General features: G+C 48.9%; 1 protein-coding gene across 9 annotated transcripts in view; it reads left to right on the top strand.

Annotated features, from left to right (window-relative positions):
• Positions 1 to 19123, top strand: part of FAM118A (family with sequence similarity 118 member A) — a 26741-nt gene extending 7618 nt beyond the window's left edge. Inside the window, exons 2-12 of one of the 9 annotated variants that reach the window (XM_082421626.1) lie at positions 378 to 517; positions 2057 to 2145; positions 2237 to 2363; positions 3151 to 3406; positions 6611 to 6832; positions 8616 to 8744; positions 9974 to 10259; positions 11925 to 11957; positions 13819 to 13902; positions 14809 to 15632; positions 17913 to 19123. In XM_082421626.1, the coding sequence (XP_082277752.1) occupies positions 2317 to 2363; positions 3151 to 3406; positions 6611 to 6832; positions 8616 to 8744; positions 9974 to 10259; positions 11925 to 11957; positions 13819 to 13902; positions 14809 to 14840 (1089 nt within the window). In that variant the 5' untranslated portion in view covers positions 378 to 517; positions 2057 to 2145; positions 2237 to 2316 and the 3' untranslated portion in view covers positions 14841 to 15632; positions 17913 to 19123. The remainder of the gene's footprint in view (positions 1 to 377; positions 518 to 2056; positions 2146 to 2236; positions 2364 to 3150; positions 3407 to 6610; positions 6833 to 8615; positions 8745 to 9973; positions 10260 to 11924; positions 11958 to 13818; positions 13903 to 14808; positions 15633 to 17912) is intronic. The other 8 variants (XM_082421625.1, XM_082421624.1, XM_082421629.1 and 5 more) reach the window with 8 other exon arrangements.

The following is a 19123-nucleotide window of genomic DNA, read 5'->3' as shown; positions in this document are numbered from 1 at the left end:
GCCCACAAAAGTTTAATTTGTTCATACTTTTTTGCAGATGTGTAAATTCAATGTTTAGGTTTCCATTTGTATCTATCTTCATACATATATGGGGCATCGAAAGCAGCTGAACAATAATTGAAAGAACTAGAGAGAGATTTTTAAAAGTTCTTCACAACGGTGACAGTTTGGGGCATGTGATTTCTTAAGTCATTGGTTGACCAGTGACTGTTTAAAAAAAATTCTAAAATGTTTTGTAGAGCAGGATGAGGTAAAAGACTCCTTTCCAGGTGGGAAGGAGTAACTATTTTCAAGTGATGTAGATTATTTGGGGGAGCAGGATTGGGGGGCAATTGGATTAGTCAGCCGTAAGCATCTCGTATTAACCTTTCATATAGGATTGAACAGGAAGAACCCTGAGTTCCGTCCTGCAGTGGGAGGTTGAGAAAGGAAGTCTGCGGCCTCCTGAGCTCTGTGACTCCAGAGGTTGAATCCGGAGCATCTTTCCTGTGGGAGGTTCCCAAGCTTTCAACACTCGGTCAGTTAGCAAGATTTCCTATTTCATAGCTGTTAAAACTGAGGATCGGTGAATAGTTAGGTCAGTCATTGAAATCTCCAGGCTGGGGCCCAAGGTTGCTTATACTGGGGATTATATAATATAGTGGAAAACCTCAATATTTATTCCTTTCCTTAGAAAATATCTAGTAGAAAAAAACAAAAATGAAACAGTCTGACCTTTGATGACTCAGATAGTAACTCCACAGCGGGAAGGGGTTAGGGCTGAGCACCAGCCTTGGGCAGGTGACAGGCATCAGGGAACAGCACTTTCCTTGCCTACAGACTGGTCTCTTAACATTTGGGGAAAGGTCACAGACACCTTTGGGAGTTTGAAGGGCGCTCTGAACCCTTTCCCATGAGTGGGAGGGAAATGTGCGCAGGCACCTACACAGAGTTCTGTATACATTTCCAGGGGATATTCTTACGATCCTGTTTAGCTTTAAAATCTAAAGATGCTCATAGACTGATTAAGCCTTGTTTCCTTCCCCTGGAAAATTATTTTTGGTGACCTAATTCTAATTTAGGGGGGAAAAAAAGAGATTATACATGTGAAAAGGTGGTTTTCAATTAGTGCTGGTTAGGCTATGCAAAGCAGGCACTTACGTATTCTGCTGATCACTTTTCTGGAAAGCAGTTTGGCGGTAATGTGCTGAGATATGTTACAGAGTTCATATTCTTTAACTGAGCAATTCTGCTTGTCAGAAATCTCTCCTAAATAAATAATTTCAAAATAGATGAAAACTTTGTGCACAGAGATGGTTGTCAGAGTGTTACAGTAATGCCCTACATTGGGGAGGTAGGTAAAGTAAATGATAGCATATCAGTAAGATAGACTTTCATGTATGTTGCTATTACATTTATATTTAGGAATAGTTTTGAATAACATAAGAGAAATGCTTTTATTAAAATGCATGAAAATAGTAGAATATGACCTGTGGTCTCAAATGATGTAAAAATTTTAAAGGAAAAAGTCTAGAGGGAACTCTACAAATGCTAACAGTCATTGCTTGTAGGTAGTAGGATTATGGGCTTTTTAATCTTTATTTTTCTGTATATTTCCTTCTTTGCAGTAAATGTTAGGAAGAGAATTGGGGGGGGGAAATATGATTCTGGAAAAATGATAGAACATGGAGATAGTTTGGCAATAGAGACCTAGCTGATTCGAGAGCCGTGTTTTATGTAAGCTAAGAATTGACCTTTTACTTCGATTATTCCTTTGGACTGGATTTCAGTACGGCCGAGGGGAGGCCTGGCGTCTCCTTGGAAGACTTGCTGGGCATGTCGTGGTCCGTCTTAGTGCACCGCTCGGTACCCTCGAGAGCTCGGATAGTCCTGGAAACCCGTGTGTGGCTTACTTTATCGTGCCATTGCGTTGTCTTCCTTCCGTGATAAGTCGTTTGTGTTCGAGTCACCTGGAAGCGGTTCTGGAGCAGAGTCACGAAGGGGCAGTGAACACACCCAGTGAGCCACTGCACCACCTGCGCTCCCTCACACTAGTTTCCCTTCATTTTCCCTCCAGTGTCGAGCTTCGCAGAATCTGGGTCTGAGACTTTGCCTGGCCTGTCAAGTCACAGAATTAGGAATGGGGGCTTAGGAATCATTTTGGATGTACGTTTTTGTATACGATGCTTTTCAGTTATTCTAATTTAAAGAAAGCTCCAGGACCTTTGATTTTAATTCCACCTCATCTCTCTTCCAGGGTACTAATAAAAGAACTTTCATCTGGGAAGTAGAAGTTGCTTCTGACCGATTGCTTCTGAATCTCTTTAGGACTCACAGATGGATTCCGTGGAAAAGACAACAAAGAGAAGTGAACAAAAATCAAGGTAAATGAAGTCAACTGCACCCTCAAACAGGTGTATAGCTTCCATCACAAGTCTCCTCATATGTTATTTGGTAGCTGGGAGGGTGAGTGCAGTGAGAACACCGGCTGGGGAGGGCATCTCCGGGGCCAGGTAACTACCCTTTGCTCCAAAGTAAGGAACGTTCGCAGAGGCAGCTCTCTTTCTGCCCAAGGAGGCGACTGTCGCCTGGCCTCCATACCGAGCAGCAGGTGACCAGAGGGTCACATCTAAGGCTGGCGGTGCCACGTTTCACAGGAAAGAAACCTCTGACTGGGAGTGGGCGGGTTACATTTCTGTAAAGTGACGCAGGAGAAGGAGGTGCTTGCCGGGGAGGGGGTTGCAGAGGACCAGCATTTTGCCAGGAATTTTCTTTTCTGTCCCTGTAATCAGGGATCATTTTATTATCATAGTTTGTATTTACAAGCTCTTTGCAGTTTTAAAGGAATTTAAATTGCTGAGATTTCTTGTTCACAAATACATATCACTTAAACGTGTGCTCAACACTATGGGGGACTCGAGATGAATAAGACAGTACTGTCCCAAGTCCCTTAGGAAAGAGGATAGAACATGTGAGATTAATACACAAAAAGAAAAGTGCACAGGCTCCGTCTTGCGGTTAGTATAACTGGGGGGGCGATGCGTGTGTGTTTGTGTCCAGCACGGGCTGTGTTTGACCGGACGCCTCACGGATGTTCCCACACTACACTGTTTTCTTCGTGGTTGCAGTACTTCCATGTTGGCTTTCATTCTTTGCCTCCCTTGTTTTTAGTAGAAAGTTTTTAAAAAGCCTCATCCGGAAACAGCCCCAGGAACTGCTCCTGGTCATCGGGACGGGAGTCAGTGCCGCCGTGGCCCCAGGGATCCCCGCCCTGTGCTCGTGGAGGAGCTGCATCGAGGCCATCATCGAGGCCGCGGAGCAGCTCGAGGTGCTGCACCCCGGGGATGTGGCCGAGTTCCGCAGGAAGGTGACCAAGGACGGGGACCTGCTGGTTGTCGCCCATGACCTGATCCGGAAGATGTCCCCTGTAAGTCTTTTCACACAAGTGCGTCAGGTCTCACTGGGGACGCCTTGGCTCTGGGCCAGGTTGGTGAATGAGTCTAGCGTTTAGATTTCTCCAAGCCTGCATCGTGTCTGTTTCTCACCGAGTTGGGCTGACAAGCCAGAAATCTTTCAGTTCATCAGAATATCGTCCCTTTAAACAGACGGGGTGCCGAGCACAGTGTGGGCTCCTAAAACAGTCCATGTTAAACAGAACCTGGTTAGGGGGCTTGTCTCAGGGAGGTCGCCGTGCTGCTCTGGGGACCAGCCTGGTGATCTCACCCTCTTTTAGCGAAGGGACGGAGCAGCCAGGTCTTCGTTTGGTCCAAGCAGGCCAGCCGCATCCCTTCACACGACCAGGGCTTCCCAAACATTGTAAGATGGGAGAAGATGGAGCTTCTTTGTCTGCAGGTGGGAAGGACCTAGCAGAGGAAGAGCGGTTGGTGATACAGGGGACACTCACTGAGTGATGCCCTGGAGCCAGTGGGGCGGGTGCAGAAAGGGCTGAGCTCACACAGGTCACAGCCAGGTCGCCATCGCACAGGCAGGCAGGGAGCTAGACGCTGTGGCCGAGGCCCGAGGCCGCTTTCTTCCCCTTAGGTTTGTTGAAGAAGTATAGCTGTCATCTGAGAGTTGGGGTGGGGAGATGTTGAGGGTTAGTTAACCGAGAAGAAAGCCTGAAAACTAGTACGCAGAGCTTCGGCTGCTGCAGAAAGAAACCCAAAAGTATGTGGCTTGACTGTGATTGTGTTTACATTTCTCACATAAACATCTGGGTGGGCAGCCCCAGGGGAGCGCAGGGGCTTGACGGTGTGGGGAACCCGGGCCCCCGTTTATGGCTCCGCCGTCTTCACCGTGCAGCCCGCACCTCGTACTCAAGGTTAGCTGCCCCGACTCCTGCCGTAAGTGATGTGTGCCTGCCAGCTAGTGGGAAGGGGACAGAGGGGCCGTGCGTCCTCCCTTACGGGGGCTGACATGCAAGTCACTTTGTTTTCATGGCATTGGCCGGAGTTGTACATGTGGCCATACGTGGCTTTACCAGAGTCTGGGAAGTCGTTTTAGCTGGGTGACGATGCCAGGTATGGGTGTCGTATTAATAAGGGGAACTAGCATCATAGGGCAGGGTTTGGCTGCTGCTTGTTTTTGTAAATAAAGTTCTGCGTTCCTTTACACAATGTCTAGGGCTGCTGCTTTCATGCTTCAGAGCAGAGTTGAGTACTGACAGCAGAGACTGTGTGACCCGCAAAGCCTAAAATAGTTTGCTCTCGGGCCCTTTCTAAAGGAAGTTGCTGAGCCCTGTCAGGGGAGGAAGGGGCAGAGTCGATGGACCAGAGAAGGACCCCTCGGATGAGGCCATTCGTTCGAATAGAGGCCAGCTAGGTTGACGCTTGTTTAATCAAGGAGATGAATATTTGGAGCTTTATCTTATTCTCCTCTTTACTTTTGTGTATTTTTGAGAACTTCCATAAAAAAAAAGAGTTCAAGTGAGGCAGTCAGAATGGTTGTTTTCCTCGTGTTCAGTGGGTTGGGAACAGGTACGGAGTAAGTGGAGAGTTGGTTTTCTCAGGGTTGGGGTTTTGCCCAAGGATTCCAGCAAAGCCAGGGAAGGGCGGGGAAGATGAAAGCGAATTTCAGGAGTAACTGTAGTGTTACATTATGGAATCTAGGCTGCGTAATGGGGGAAGTTAGGCTGGCGGGGGAGGGAGAGACAGTGGGTCAGTGCCATGGGTCCTGGCGGGGTGAAGTCCCCTGGGAGCCGGGGTGCTAAGAGTTGGGCAGGTGGAGGGAGAGGCGGGCCAGAGGTCCTGGAAAGGGTCCCGCTGCGGGTCATGATAAGGTTTGGGGTGTGGATGGCGGAGATGGGACAAGGTCGCTGGAGGAGGGTGATGGAGGCGTTTAGAGGCTGTGACATAGGAAGGAGCAGCTGCGTGGGTGTGAACCCAGCGTGCGCTGTGACAGACGCGCAGCTGCAGAGACTCAGCAGCGAGCGGGTGCCACCCTCGCGTCCTCCCTGGTCCGCAGTGTGCGGGTGCCAGGGACGTGGGGAGCCGGTCTTCAGGGCAGAATGAGGCGAAGGCTCACAGAAGCGCGCGAAGATGAGGGCTCACTGACGGCCCCGGGAACAGCGGGAACAGCGGGGGTCTCCCGAGCGGGCAGGGATAGGAGAGTCGGAAGAGGGAGCGCCGAGCCCTGGGATGAGCGACCACCTGGGAGGACGTGGGGGACTCTGGTGGACGCTCCCGAGGCTGATGGCGGTGGTGACGGGGGCGCAGGGGGGGGGGCAGGGGCCGGCAGAGGCGTTTGGTGGGAATGCACGGGTCAGGCTCTCCCGCCCGTGCTGCTGGCCCCGGGGCGAGGCTGGCGGAGGGGCGTGCATGCTGGGAGCGCATGAAGCAGCCTCCTGGCGCCACACCCCGTTTCTCTGATCCTGTCACAGCACAGCTCTTCCGGGGCTGTTGTGTTCGCTCTTGCCCGCTGCCCGCCTCCCCTCGGAACCCAGTGCAGCCAGGCTCCCCCGAAGCCGCTCTGGTCAAGGCCACCAGTGACCTTTGGTGCTGCATCCAGGGGCCCAGTCCCACTCCTAACCCTGCTGGGCCTCTCAGCAGCATGACACGCTGTCTTTCATCCAGTTCCCTAGAGCAGCAAGGAGGAGGAGACCAGTGCCTCTGTGGCTCTTGCGGAGGGGGAGGGAGCCCCGGTCTTCACTGCGGTCTTCAGGGCCCCACGTGATCTGGTTCCAGGTCAGCTGTCTGGCCTCACCTGTGACACGTGCCCTCACTCCTCTCCGGAGACCAGGGCCCCTCGCCCACCCTCAGCCCCACCTGTGCTCTCACCTCGGTGCCTCGCGCTGGCTCCTGTCCCGCTTGGACCCCCCTCTCCAGAGCTGCCTCCCTCCCTCCGCGCTCTGCTGAGGCCGTCCCGGGGCCCGCTGGCCTGTTTACCCTCTGCCGCGCGGCAGCGAGCCCCCTTCTCTGCTGGGCTTCCCCGCAGCATTGATCACTGCTGATGTGTTGGCACGTTACCTGCCTCCCTCCCCCAGGGTTTCAGTAAACTCTACAAGGTCAGCCGTTTTCTCTCTTTTTTAAAAAAACCACTGCATCCCTGGCGCCTAGAGTACTGTCTCCTGCCTAGGTGCTCAGTGGTGACTGAGAGATGGCGGTTTTGTAACTCCGGGTCCACCTCTCCGTAGCGCACGGGCGACACCAAGCCCAACTTCTTCCAGGACTGCCTGCTGGAGGTTTTCGACAACCTGGAGCAGCACATCCAGAGCCCGCTGGTGCTGCAGTCCATCCTCAGCCTGATGGAGAGGGGCACCATGGTGCTGACCACCAACTACGACAACCTGCTGGAGATCTTCGGGCAGCAGCACAACAAGCCCATGGAGTCTTTGGATCTGAAGGACAAGACCAAGGTGCGGGCCGGGCGCCGGGGCGGGAGGCGGGGTAGAGGCAGAGGCGCAGGCATGTTTGCACTGCTGCTGTGGTGTGGCACGAGCTGTCACCTCCCAGCAGAGGGCCCGTCATAGGAAAGGTGCTGTCTGCTCGCGGAGGCTCCTCTCCCCGCTGGAACGAGGCACGGAGGGCCTGGGACAGGGCGCTGCCGCCAGCCCCTCAGGACCCCTCGTCTACCTGCTCTGGCTTCCGGTTTGCTTCTGTCCTGCACACCCACAAGGGCTCTGTCATCGTAGGAGATGTGGGTGATAGAGGCTATAGTTCAGGAAAGCAAGATCACCTATAGTCCTACTGCTGTGAATTTTGGTTAATTCGCTTATTTATTTATTAATTAACAAACTGGGATTGCAATACACGTCAAGTTTTTGGGCTGATTTTTTTCCCTTAATATTATACTGTGAGCATTTTCCTGTCATCAAGCTGTCTTTAAAAGCATGGTTTTAAATGTAATTTCATTGTGAGACTAGATTATAGTTATCATTGTGAGCATATTTTCACAACTATAAATAACGCTACAGTGAAAATTCCTACACTTTTGATAAGTTCCTGGAGAACTGTTAGGGTCAAAGGGTATGACCATTTTAAAGACAAACGATGTAAATCACCTGCGTGTTCTCCAGGAAGATTTCCAGTTTACACTCCTGCAGCTGTGTGAGGGGGACTCCGTCCCCCATGTCTTGCCAGCACGAGGCGTTACTAAAAAACCTAACAAAACACATTTCTCCCATCGGATAGGTGCACATTTTACGCTTTTATTTCTTTTATTGCTAAGGTTGACCACAGTTTGATTGCATCGGTTGTATTTCCTGTGCGCCGTGTGTGCCTGTGGATTTGTACGATCGCTGCCGGCTACGGCTGCTGCCTGTTCCTGCTTCACTGCTGGCGGGCAGGGGGTCCCAGCCCCGCTCCACACGCAGGGACACCGAGGCCCGTTGCGATGCTGTCTTACTCGGGACCCGGGGAAGTGTGGGAGCTGCCCTTAGGCGGCCTGTCTCCCGGCGCTTGGCTGAGGAATTGTGACGGGGCCCCGGCCGACGCCGCGAGCAGGCCCCCCTCCCGCCGTGACACGTGGCAGGACACCTGCTCCCATGTCGGAGCAGCGTGGCCCCATGTGCGGGGCTGCTCCCTGCTGTACCGAGGGCCCCTGGAGATAAACTGCACGTGGCAGGGAACAGAAGTGCTGGCTCCTCCGCCTGCTCGTGGGGGGGCTGGGGGCGGGGGTTAGTCCATTTGTCTGGGGTTGTCAGTCCGGCCCGCTGACGTGAAAGCCCCTGGCCTGGAGATAAAAGGAATATACGTGATGTGCATCTTCTGTATCTTGAAATGAAGCCAATTTAGAGCTATTTGATAAATTATTTTTTCTGTATATGTGTATTTTTCTGGGTGTACAAACAATGTATACCTAGCAGTAATTAAAATAAAACATGTGACTTAGAAGTGAAAGCCTTCATCATCTCCCTAAAGTCATCAGTCTTGACAGTGTGCTATAAGCTGAGATGTTAAAGGTATTTTCTACCTAACAGTCTTGGTCTCTGAAGAAGTTCTTTTCGACATGGCAGGACAGGAATAAGTAGCATTTAACACCTAAGTTTCTCTTAGGTTTAAAGGTATAATTATAAATTGAAGCATCTCTCTTACTGTGTCCCAGGTAGGTCTGAGAGGCCATGAGTCACTGTGGATATTTCCTCTTACACCTGTTTTACCTACCAGCGTTCTTCCCCTGTCTGGCTTGCTCTTTGTTAGGTCCTTCAGTGGGCTAGAGGACACATGAAGTACGGAGTTCTTCACATTCACGGCTTATACACAGACCCCTGCGGGATGGTGTTGGACCCATCGGGATACAAAGACGTTACTCAAGACCCAGAAGTCATGGTATGCCCATCCTGACTAGGCCCTGGTTGTACCCCTGGGGCTGCGTGGCGGCCGCTAGCCAGCAGTGGCGGCGGTCTGAGCAGGTTCCTGGCCTCCAGGCCTCCTGCCCCTTGGGTCACGCCGCTGCTCTCAGCGCTGTCTCCAGGGCCCGGCACAGGGTCTGGCACAGGGTCTGGCACCTGGCACAGATGCTCAGCGAACGTTCCGTGATCCTCTTGCTCAGGGTCACAGTTCCGTTTCTTCAGCGTGACTCACAGGCCCCCGCACGGTCGGCAGCGCTCTTCTCTGGCCACTCGTCTCTACTCGTCTTTTTTCTGTGTTCGTTCAGGCATCTTCTTCCCTTTCTCTATTTCGCAATCTCTTTTAGCTTTCAAAACCTAGTTTTAAAATTTCATTCTCTGTGAGGCTTTTTTGATATCCTGGACAAAATGAAGTGTGGAGAAACTGCCTGCTAGCTTTTAATAAACTCATTTATTATGGCACTTAAGAAGCCACGGGCCTTCACTGATTCGCTGTTGAGCTCAGCATCAGGCCCTCCCTCCCTCGCCCCTACGCCCTGGGCACAGGGGTGACGCCCCTCAGTGGCACCAGTACTGCGTGGGAAGAAGTTCCTTGCCGATACTGAACCTCTCTCTGAGGTGTTTGGGTGTCTGAACTGGTGATTCTCTGCTGCGTGCCTGAGTGACCCCACTAACAATCTTCGTTTCCCTCTACGCCCACTCCCTTGGGTCATTGTCACTGGTCCCCTCCTCAGCTCTCCTGCCCGCACTCCCCAAAACCCTGTTTTTCCGAGGCCAGGCCCCTCTCCGTGGAGTTCCCATCTGTGATTCACTGAGACAGAGGTTAATTCCAGGGCGTTACATGTGCACAGCTCGGAGCTGAAAGAAAATTTCATGCCCTTATTTTATGTTTTAATCATTTAAAGTTGTACATAATTCTAGAAGATTTGAATTGAGTGACTACACTGACGAGATGGTGGGTGGGGAGGGGTGGGCAGTAGCGCATCTGCACGGATTTGGGGACGTGGATTTGGGGCCTGGGCTGTTTATCCTGGCTTGGAGAGGAAGGGGCCCCCTTCCTTTCTGCTTTTCTAACTTTGCTCCTCTGTGGCTCTTGGGAAAGGCTGCTTAGGGAGCAACGATTTAAAATCGCAAATATCTAGCTTTACATCATAAGATCCCACTCACTTTCAGATGAGCATGTCGATCTCCTCGTTGGTTCTTTCACAGGAAGTTCTTCAGAACTTGTACTGCACCAAATCTTTTCTGTTTGTGGGCTGCGGAGAGACCCTTCGTGATCAGATATTCCAGGCCCTCTTCCTTTATTCGGTGCCGAACAAGGTGGATTTGGAGCACTACATGGTTGTGCTCAAGGAGAACGAAGACCATTTCTTTAAGCATCAGGCAGACATGCTTCTGCATGGGATCAAAGTCGTGTCCTACGGGGACTGTTTTGACTATTTTCCGGGGTATGTGCAAGACCTTGCCACTCAGATCTGCAAACAGCGAAGTCCAGGTATGGGATTTTTTTTTCACTTTTCAATATACAAATCTGATAGGATTCTTCTGTTTTTTTTTTTTCCCCCTTTTTTGTAGATATAAATTACATACCATAAAATAAAATTGAAAGGTAATTTTACATACCATTAGATTCACCAGTCTTCTAGTTATTATTTTTTTTAATGTCTCTGGGTACTTTAAAAATAGAAGACTAGGGTTATTGGTATGATAGTAATAGCATATAAATAGAACGTTATAGTTAAAGCTGTGCATATAGTTGTACGCGTCTGTTCGTTACAGATGACATGCCATGCTTCAGATTACCTTAACCGAGAAAGAAAACTGCGCAGCCAGCTTCATCAGCTGGGATAGTGACAACCTGAAAAATGCAGATAACCTCATGCCTTTATCCTGTCACTACCTTTTAAAAGTTAAAACACAGCAGCACAAAATGATTTCATGAAGACTTTTATTTCTTTTTTAAATAACATCTTTTTCCTGTTCTGCTGAGCGCAACACACCTTTTAAGTAATTGTCCTTGGCCCTTCTTTGGGGAATTGATCATCTGCCAGGAATGACCAAGAGAAGTGAGCACTTCTTAAACTGGTCATCTTGCCATAAGGGCAGTTCATGGCTTTGAGTTTGGTGTCATAAAACATGGATGACGGCAAACTTCAAGAGGTCTGTATTGGCTGTCATGTCACGGTAATAGGAAACTCAGACGTGGTCACCCACACAGTGGAATTGGGTTAACCACAAAGCTGCCTGCATGTGACCGGCCATGAACTTGAAGACTAGAGATAATGCGAAGATCACGGGAACCAAATGCACAGATAATCCAGCAGTCTAGCTTCTTCCCACTAGTCCTTTTCCGAATTGCTAATAATTAGCAAGATGGACTGACTTAAGTTGCATTTACATTAATAAAAGTGTCATTAGGGTGGCAGTCAAGTTTTTTTACTAAGGGAAAGAGCAGGGAGCCGACCCTTGCGCTGTGTTACACACTGCTATGAATTTTACATTCTTGACCTTATTTCACTTTTCGTCACAGTATCCACTGCTACTAAGTAGATGATTTTAGAGCTGATGAGACAGGCTCAGAGAGTTAGTGCCCAGGTATTTTGAAGCTGGGGCTGGGGTCCTGGACCGACAGCAGTGGAACATGCCTTCAGGGTGTCCCTGCACGGGCCTGCGTGCCGTCCCACAGGACCTCAGCCGGGGCTCCCGCGTGTGCCGCCGATGGTGGGGCCCTCCGGGCCCCACCCAGGCCCCTTTTCCAGACCCTGGCCGCTGAGTGCATTTGACAGGCTGCTGGGGGCTGAAGGCCGTTTGGACTTGTAATGTGTGACCGTTTCCTCAGGGACATCTGTACGCGAGTTCTTGAGGTGCTTCTCCTGTTGGAAGAGGGTGTTGGGTCAGCAGCAACGGCAGTCGTGGTGGCAGCTCCCCGCGCCCGGGCTGTCGGGGGCTTCACACGTCGGGGTTCAGTCCTCACGTCGGCCCTGGGGGTGGAGAGGAGGGGCGGGAGCCGGTGCCGCTGCCCCGGCGCGCAGAGCAGGCTTCGGGCTGGCCCGGGCCTCCCCCGCTGCGTCACAGCCGGCCTCGCCTCCGTCTCCACCGCCGGCCTGACGAGGAAGCGCTGTGGAGTCGGGTCTGCTGACTGTTCTCCTCTCTTCCCCAGATGCCGATCGAGTGGACAGCACCACGTTGTTCGGTAAAGCAGATCTTGATTTTGCCAGCCTGTTTTTTGCCTACATGTTCCAGTGTTTTCCTGCTCTTACTTCTAAAATCATAGATGTGTTTCTCACATTGAATACTTAGCCCGTGTTGTGTCAAGACATCCCCGCCAGAGATGATAGATGGCAACACCTGCGTGACGGTCCCTTGAACTGGGAAGCAGCTCTGTCAAACGTGGGCCATCCACTGGTGCCAGGAATAATTTCCTGTCCTGGAACCAAGAGTCCGGGGGAATTAGAACAAGAGTCTATTTGTATCATACCATTGGGTCTAAGATGTAGTTGATTTTTTTTTTTATCAGATATAATTGCTTTACAGTGTTGTGTTAGTTTCTGCTGTATAATGAAGTGAATCAGCTCCATGTATACACATACCCCCCTCCCTCTTGGACCTCCCTCGCCCCCGCCCCCCGACCTAGGTCATCACAGAGCACGGAGCTGAGCTCCCTGTGCTGTACCGCAGGGTTCCCGCTAGCTCTCTGTTTTACACATGGTAGTGTATAATTTGACCCATCCCCTTCAGAGATTTTAATTGCAAAGGTTCTAAGCATTGGTGTAAAATTTTCTATCTACTACGTGGTTGAAATGTCCATACTCATCTTGCAGGGCTCGACTCTGCCCATTTATGAGTTACGAGGTACGACTGCGCTCAGAGGCTCCCAGCGTCCACCCTGGGGTGAACTTAGTGCCAGGTTTCCCCACGCTGGTCAGTCAGTTGGGTTAGAAGGGGCTCTGGTCAGTGGAGCCGGGGACCTTGCAGCCCCGGTTTCCCTGCCCCTCTCAGCAGAGCCACAGATAGAAACTTGATAGTGCTGCACGGGCTTCAGTTAAGGAATCGTGAAACAGGCGTGCTCAGCTTTCCGTTTCTGCCTTATCTCCGTGGGAAAGGACACATTTATTTTAGCTGCGTTCTCTGACTCCCAGAGTCATCCATTTCTCTTGAAAAAAGCATTAACTTGATAGACATCTGTAGCATATGGTAGGGATTAGTTGGTCAGTGCTTCAGTAAAATCAGATAAGTGTTTTTAAAATTAAAACAATTTTTTAAATTGAAGTATAGTTGCTGCACAATGTTATATGTTACAGGTGTACGATACAGTGATTCACAATTTTTAAAAGTTATACTCCATTTATAGTTATTATAAAATACTGGCTATTTTCCCTGTGTTGTACAATATACCCTTGTAGCTTACCTTACACCTCATAGTTTTTACCTCTTAGTCTTCTACTCCTATGTTGCCCCTCCCCCCTTCCCTCTCCCCACTGGTAACCACTGGTTCTCTATATCTGTGAGTCTGCTTTTTTGTTACATTACTAGTTTGTTATATTTTTTAGATTCCGCATGTAAGTGATACCATGCAGTCTTTGTCTGACTTACTTCACTTAGCATAATGCCCTTCAAGTCCATCCATGTTGCTGCAAATGGCAAAATTTTGTTCTTTTTTATGGCTGAGTAGTATTCCATTGTATTCCAAGATGTATTCCACGTCTTCCTTATCCATTCATCGGTTGATGGACACTTGCACTTACTTCCATATCTTGGCAATTGAAATCATGCTGCTATGAACACTGGGGTGCATGTATCTTTTCCAATTAGCGTTTTTGTTTTTTTCCGATATATACGCAGGAGTGGGATTGCTGGATCATATGGTAATTCTATTTTTAGTTTTTTGAGAAACCTCCATACTGTTTCCACAGTGGCTGCACCAGTTTACATTCCCACCAACAGTGTACAAGGGTTCCCTTTTCTCCACATCCTTGCCAACATTTGTTGTTTATGTTCTTTTTGATGATAGCCATTCTTAGATAAGTTTTTTAATAAAAGTTTTCATCTTTCAGGTAATGCATGCCAGGACTGTGCAAAGAGGAAGTTAGAAGAAAATGAAATTGAAGTTTCAAAGAAACTCAGACAATCAGATACTGGTATAATGTCTTTTCTTTTCTTTTTTTAAAAAATTTTATTTATTTATTTATTTTTGGCTGCGTTGGGTCTTCGTTGCTGCGCACAGGCTTTCTCTAGTTGCAGCGAGCGCGGGCTTCTCATTGTGTTGGCTTCTCTTGTTGCAGAGCACGGGCTCTAGGTGCATGGGCTTCAGTAGTTGCGGCACGTGGGCTCAGTAGTTGTGGCTCGCGGGCTCTAGAGTGCAGGCTCAGTAGTTGTGGTGCACAGGCTTAGCTGCTCCGCGGCATGTGGTATCTTCCCGGACCAGGGCTCGAACCCGTGTCCCCTGCATCGGCAGGTGGATTCTTAACCACTGCGCCACCAGGGGAGCCCTGTAATGTCTTTTCTATTTTGCAGATTGGCCTTATTTGGAGGTGTTTTCAGTCATAGTGGTTTGCTTTAATGCCCCAGCCTCTTGGTCGAAGGAATGATACATAGATCATTCCAACTGCCCAGAGGTTCCTACTTTAACAATTTGTTTCTTTAAGTTAGCATGTTATTGAAGAAAAACTCGCCAAGTACACAAATTGTAAGCAGCCCAGTGAGTTTTCACAAAGTGAATACACGATTGCGAAAACTCACTGGTTACCTCCAGTTCAAGAAACGAAACGGTGTCAGGAGCCTGCCCCCCGCCCGCCCCAAGCCCCATCACTTTTTAGTCACTCCTTCACCACCTGAGGGTGACCACTATCCTGATTTATGTCACCTTAGTTTCCAGAGAAAACCACTTTAAATCATGTGTTTTTTGTTACCTCTATCACTGAATGAGATTTATTTAAACTATTTAAATATTTAGTTGAACCGTTTATTTAAATAGACAATCTCTGTCACCCCTAGGAAAGGGGATCTAGCTCACTCTTACCATTCCCTCCCTCTCCTTTTTGCAGGTTTCCATAGTCTGTACTTTCTCATTCTTTAAATAGTGCACTTATGTTTTCTGACTTCTCAATATGAAGATGCAGCTGTAATGGCCCCTACCCTTCTCGCCTCCCCTTCCTCGTCTCACTTTCCGAAGCCCACCAGCTTTTATATCGTCAGTGTTGATCGTCATGGTCACGGACTGAGGGGAAAGAAGCCCTCCAGTTTGTCTATAGGTCGGTTCTAAAAGTTGGAAAACAATAGTTGCTTAAAAACACAGGAAGTATTTTTCCTGGTTAGCCAGCTGTGTGTTGTGTTCATGGGTCCGGTGCCATGACTGCTGTGCCAGCTGCAGGCTGTGTTCTTAGTCCAGTGTGTTTCTTTCCTTAACATTCCATTAATCATGCTCCCATTTTTGGTTGTTGTGTATTGGTGGTGTTTGTGTTGCTTTTCTTTCTGGGGGGAGTTTCTAGATTCTTTTCTCCTTGTTGTCCAAAAAAATCACATTTCACAACGTTTTTAAATGTACGTATTCTCTCAGTCATACTGCCTCTCATTTTCCGAGTCATCCCCTGACCACCTGCTCGTCCTGGACTGCTGCAGCCGTGTCACCCTGGAGCCCCCTTCCTTGCTGTCCTGGATTACCGCCAGGTCTGCCTTCTGCCCGCCGCACCCACTTCTGCCAGAACCTCCTCCGGTAGCTCCCCCGGCCCCCGCCCCCCGAGGACCGGCTCGTCACTGTTGGTTGGAGCATGGGATTCTTCATTCATGACTCCCCCTTGGAACTCCACTGTCTTAAGCGGCCAGGTTTCCTGTTGAAGAGGGTCTGCTGCAACCCAGATCTCTGTGATTTGTAGGTGACCTATTCTTTCTTTTCTGGAAGCTTTTAGGATCTTCTTCTTTCTTGATGTTTAGAAACTTCCTGAGGATGTCTATAGGTGAGCAAGGTTTTTATATACCTTGCTCAGTTTTTTCTTCCCTCCAGTTCTGGAATAATCTGTCTCCTCTGTTTCCTCTTCCTTCAGTCACATTAGTTGGGACCTCCTGGACTCATTTCTACTGTGTTTTCTCTAATGTCTTCATTTTCTTTAAAAACTTTCTGGAGGATTCTCAAAATATGTTCCACCCTTTTCTTTTTAATTTTGGGTGTTAAATTTTTATTTTGGGTGTTATTGTTCATTTCTGAGAGCTCTTGTTTTCTGATTTAGTTTTTCTCAAAGCATCTGTTGTTCTAGGACTATGGTATCTTTTCAAATCTCTAGAGATACCAGAGACTTCCCTGGTTATCTGACTACTCTATTCCTGAAAACATTAGAATAGAGGATTTTTCGATAACAGAGTTTATTTTTTATTAGATAAGAAAACCTCAGTAAAACACTCTTAAACACCAATATAATAATCTACCAAGAATTTCGGAGAGCTATGAAGCATTTAACATACCACCAGTTACTTACCTAACATTTAAATTAGGTCCTCAGTGCATATGTTTGAGCAGTACTGTGATACTGCATTTTCCTTCTACACCACAAGGAACGTGTACTGTTGAAATAGTTTGTTATGGATACAAAAATTCATAATAAACGTTAAACAAATAAGCAAACACGGCAGGTTTCTCAGTGGCTGCCTGCAGAGTGAGCTGGGCCCGGTGGGAGGAGGAGACAGGGGAGGTGCTGGCTCCTGCTGGCTGGCGGTGGTGGCCGTGAGTGTGTGTCGGTGAGCCTTTTGAGGGGCCGGCTGAGTTCCAACTGCGGCTGACACTGCGCCCACCCCCCTTACATTCTGTACAACTTCAGTGCACGTATCTTTAGAGGAAGAATTCCATTTTGATAGTATTTTGGATAAAATTCTTTGAAGTCTTTTAGCAAATATTTGGATTGTGAATCCAGTAGTTAGGGACATCTGTAACTAAACTAAAAAAATAAAACTAGTGTATGTATGTATGTATGTATGTATGTATTTATTCATTTACTTAATTTATGGCTCTGTTCGGTCTTCGTTTCTGTGCGAGGGCTTTCTCCAGTTGCGGCAAGCGGGGGCCACTCTTCATCGCGGTGCGCGGGCCTCTCACTATCGCGGCCTCTCTTGTTGCGGAGCACAGGCTCCAGACGCGCAGGCTCAGTAATTGTGGCTCATGGTCCCGGCCGCTCCGCGGCATGTGGGATCTTCCGGGACCAGGGCTCGAACCCGTGTCCCCTGCATTGGCAGGCAGACTCTCAACCACTGCGCCACCAGGGAAGCCCAAAACTAGTGTTCTTTGAGTTGTTCCCTCCGGGACAAGAGATTCTCTTCCTCTAGTCTCCTTCCTGCTGCGTGTTTCCCCCATGTCTGGGGCTCCTCAGCTGCCTGCCGGCATTTTAGAAGGTGGGCCCGGGTGACTGTTCCGCAGTCGGCTGTGTGGATTTGCCGCCGCCGCCGCTGCATATGCACAGCTTTCCTGTCCCAGGCCACCCTCTGAATTGGTGGTGTGTGTATAGGGCAGCAGAGCGGACTGCCGGGTGGACTTTGCTCCAGAGCAGTGGGCAAGCCAGTCTGTGGGCTCCTCGGGGATCCCCTGGATGCCAGCGCCCACACTGGCAGCCTCCTCTCCAAGCAGGTCTGTCTGTGTAGAGAGCGCCCTCTGGTCTTCCTTACAGAAAGCTTTGTCCTGCTGTGCATGTGGGTGAGACCAAGGTTCACCTTCTCAGTGCTGCTGGCCATACCTGCAGGCGGGAGGGCTCAGAGCGGCACAGCAGGCTCCCACCTGCAGGCAGTCCCGTTGTGCACACACCCTGAGCCTTCACTCTTCTCTGCAAGTCAGCAGGCTCCCGCCCTGTGTGCTGAAATTGCCCCTCACTGTTGACAGCCGCCCCCTCTTCCAGTCCACTGAGAAGGGGAAAAGCACGCACATTCATGGGTCGAGATTTCCATGGAGCTTTGCAAATCTAATATTATCATTTACTTTGTCCCGTGGTGGTATTTATAACTCAGAAAGCCATTTTTAGACAGTGGCCACTATTTCCATCATGGAGGTATTTTCAAAGTCTTTAGCACATAAGAAAAACCATAATCAATTTTTGAAATAAAAATCCCATTGCAGATACTTTTTTAAGATCAACTTTAATGTTTTGGTATTCCTTTCTTTTTGTTTAAACAGATGATGCTGGAGGGTCTTGAAATCTTTAAAACCAATAAAACCTGCAACTTGAAAACCAGCCTTCTGTAACCACGGTGCCATCCCAAACGATGAGGAATGTTAGAGAACTCCACACAGGACCTCTTGATCCTGAACCGTCAAATACCCCAAAAGAGCCATGTGGGTGTGTGGCCCTCAGAGGCTGGGTGAGGGAGTTTCGCGTTGTGTTGAACTGCTTGGGAGGTGACGCATACACACGGCAGGTATCCTTTGTGAGGACAGATACACAACTACCTCAGGGACCAAATCAATGGGCAGGGACGTACCTGGTATTCCCGACTCCCATTTGATATGCCCTGTCAGGTGGTTTTTTTTCTCTAATAAAAGGGGGAAAGTAAAGACTGTCCAAGCAACAGTAGTTGCCAAAGAGAAAATAAGACACTAGACACTTAAATCTTATAATTTTTGTGGAAACATCCATTAGTGTAGAAAAAAAAATTAGAAGTGTGTTTGTTACATTGTTAAATAGTAAAGAAGGAATGGAAACTGGAGGCACTGAGTCCGCCAGTGAGAGCGGTATGTTTTAAGAATGACTTGACCTGTAGGCTTCTTTGGAGTTGTGTAATTTCAGTTAGTACTTCGTCTCTAAAGAATGGCAGGTCTAACTGTTACTAAGAAGTGAAGTCTTCAGGAGCCAGAGGGCCTTTTCAAAAGCACAGGTCAGTGTCCAAGTGTGTCATGCGATGGACAACTGAGAAATTACAAGTGGAGCACAAGACCAAGTTTTAAACTTTTAGTTCAATTCCAAGCTTTCCAAGCCTTTATTCTATGGGTTAAGGTCCAACCTTTCTGTTCTTGTCTCTTAAAATCCTCTCCCCACAGCCCATATTAAAGGATTTGCACAGAGTGAAGTAGGCAAAACTTGTCAAGGGCCTGTTAACACTTTAGACGTTGTCAGGGTTCGCGCAGGGCAGCTGGCATGCTGGGCTGCGTGCTCGTGCCCAGGGAGTTGCTCTGTGGCCCTGGCGCTGTCCCTGCTTGGTTTCTGTGTCAAGGCTGCCTGTCTTGTAGCTCCCCACGGGTTTAGGGAAAGTGAAGCATGAAGTTCGGATGTGTAGGGAATGAGAGAAAAGCCAGAGAGTTGCTTAAGACCTTTTTTGTTTTTTTCTTTTTGAAGCATGGAAAACAAATCTTTTATGTTATTCTGGTCAGAAATAAAATTTTATCTTCAA

Source organism: Balaenoptera physalus (genome assembly GCF_965194825.1).
Source record: "Balaenoptera physalus genome assembly, chromosome: 13".
NCBI classification, from domain to species: domain Eukaryota; kingdom Metazoa; phylum Chordata; class Mammalia; order Artiodactyla; family Balaenopteridae; genus Balaenoptera; species Balaenoptera physalus.
Note: the sequence above shows the minus strand (reverse complement) of the source record. Positions and strands in the feature narration are given on the sequence as shown.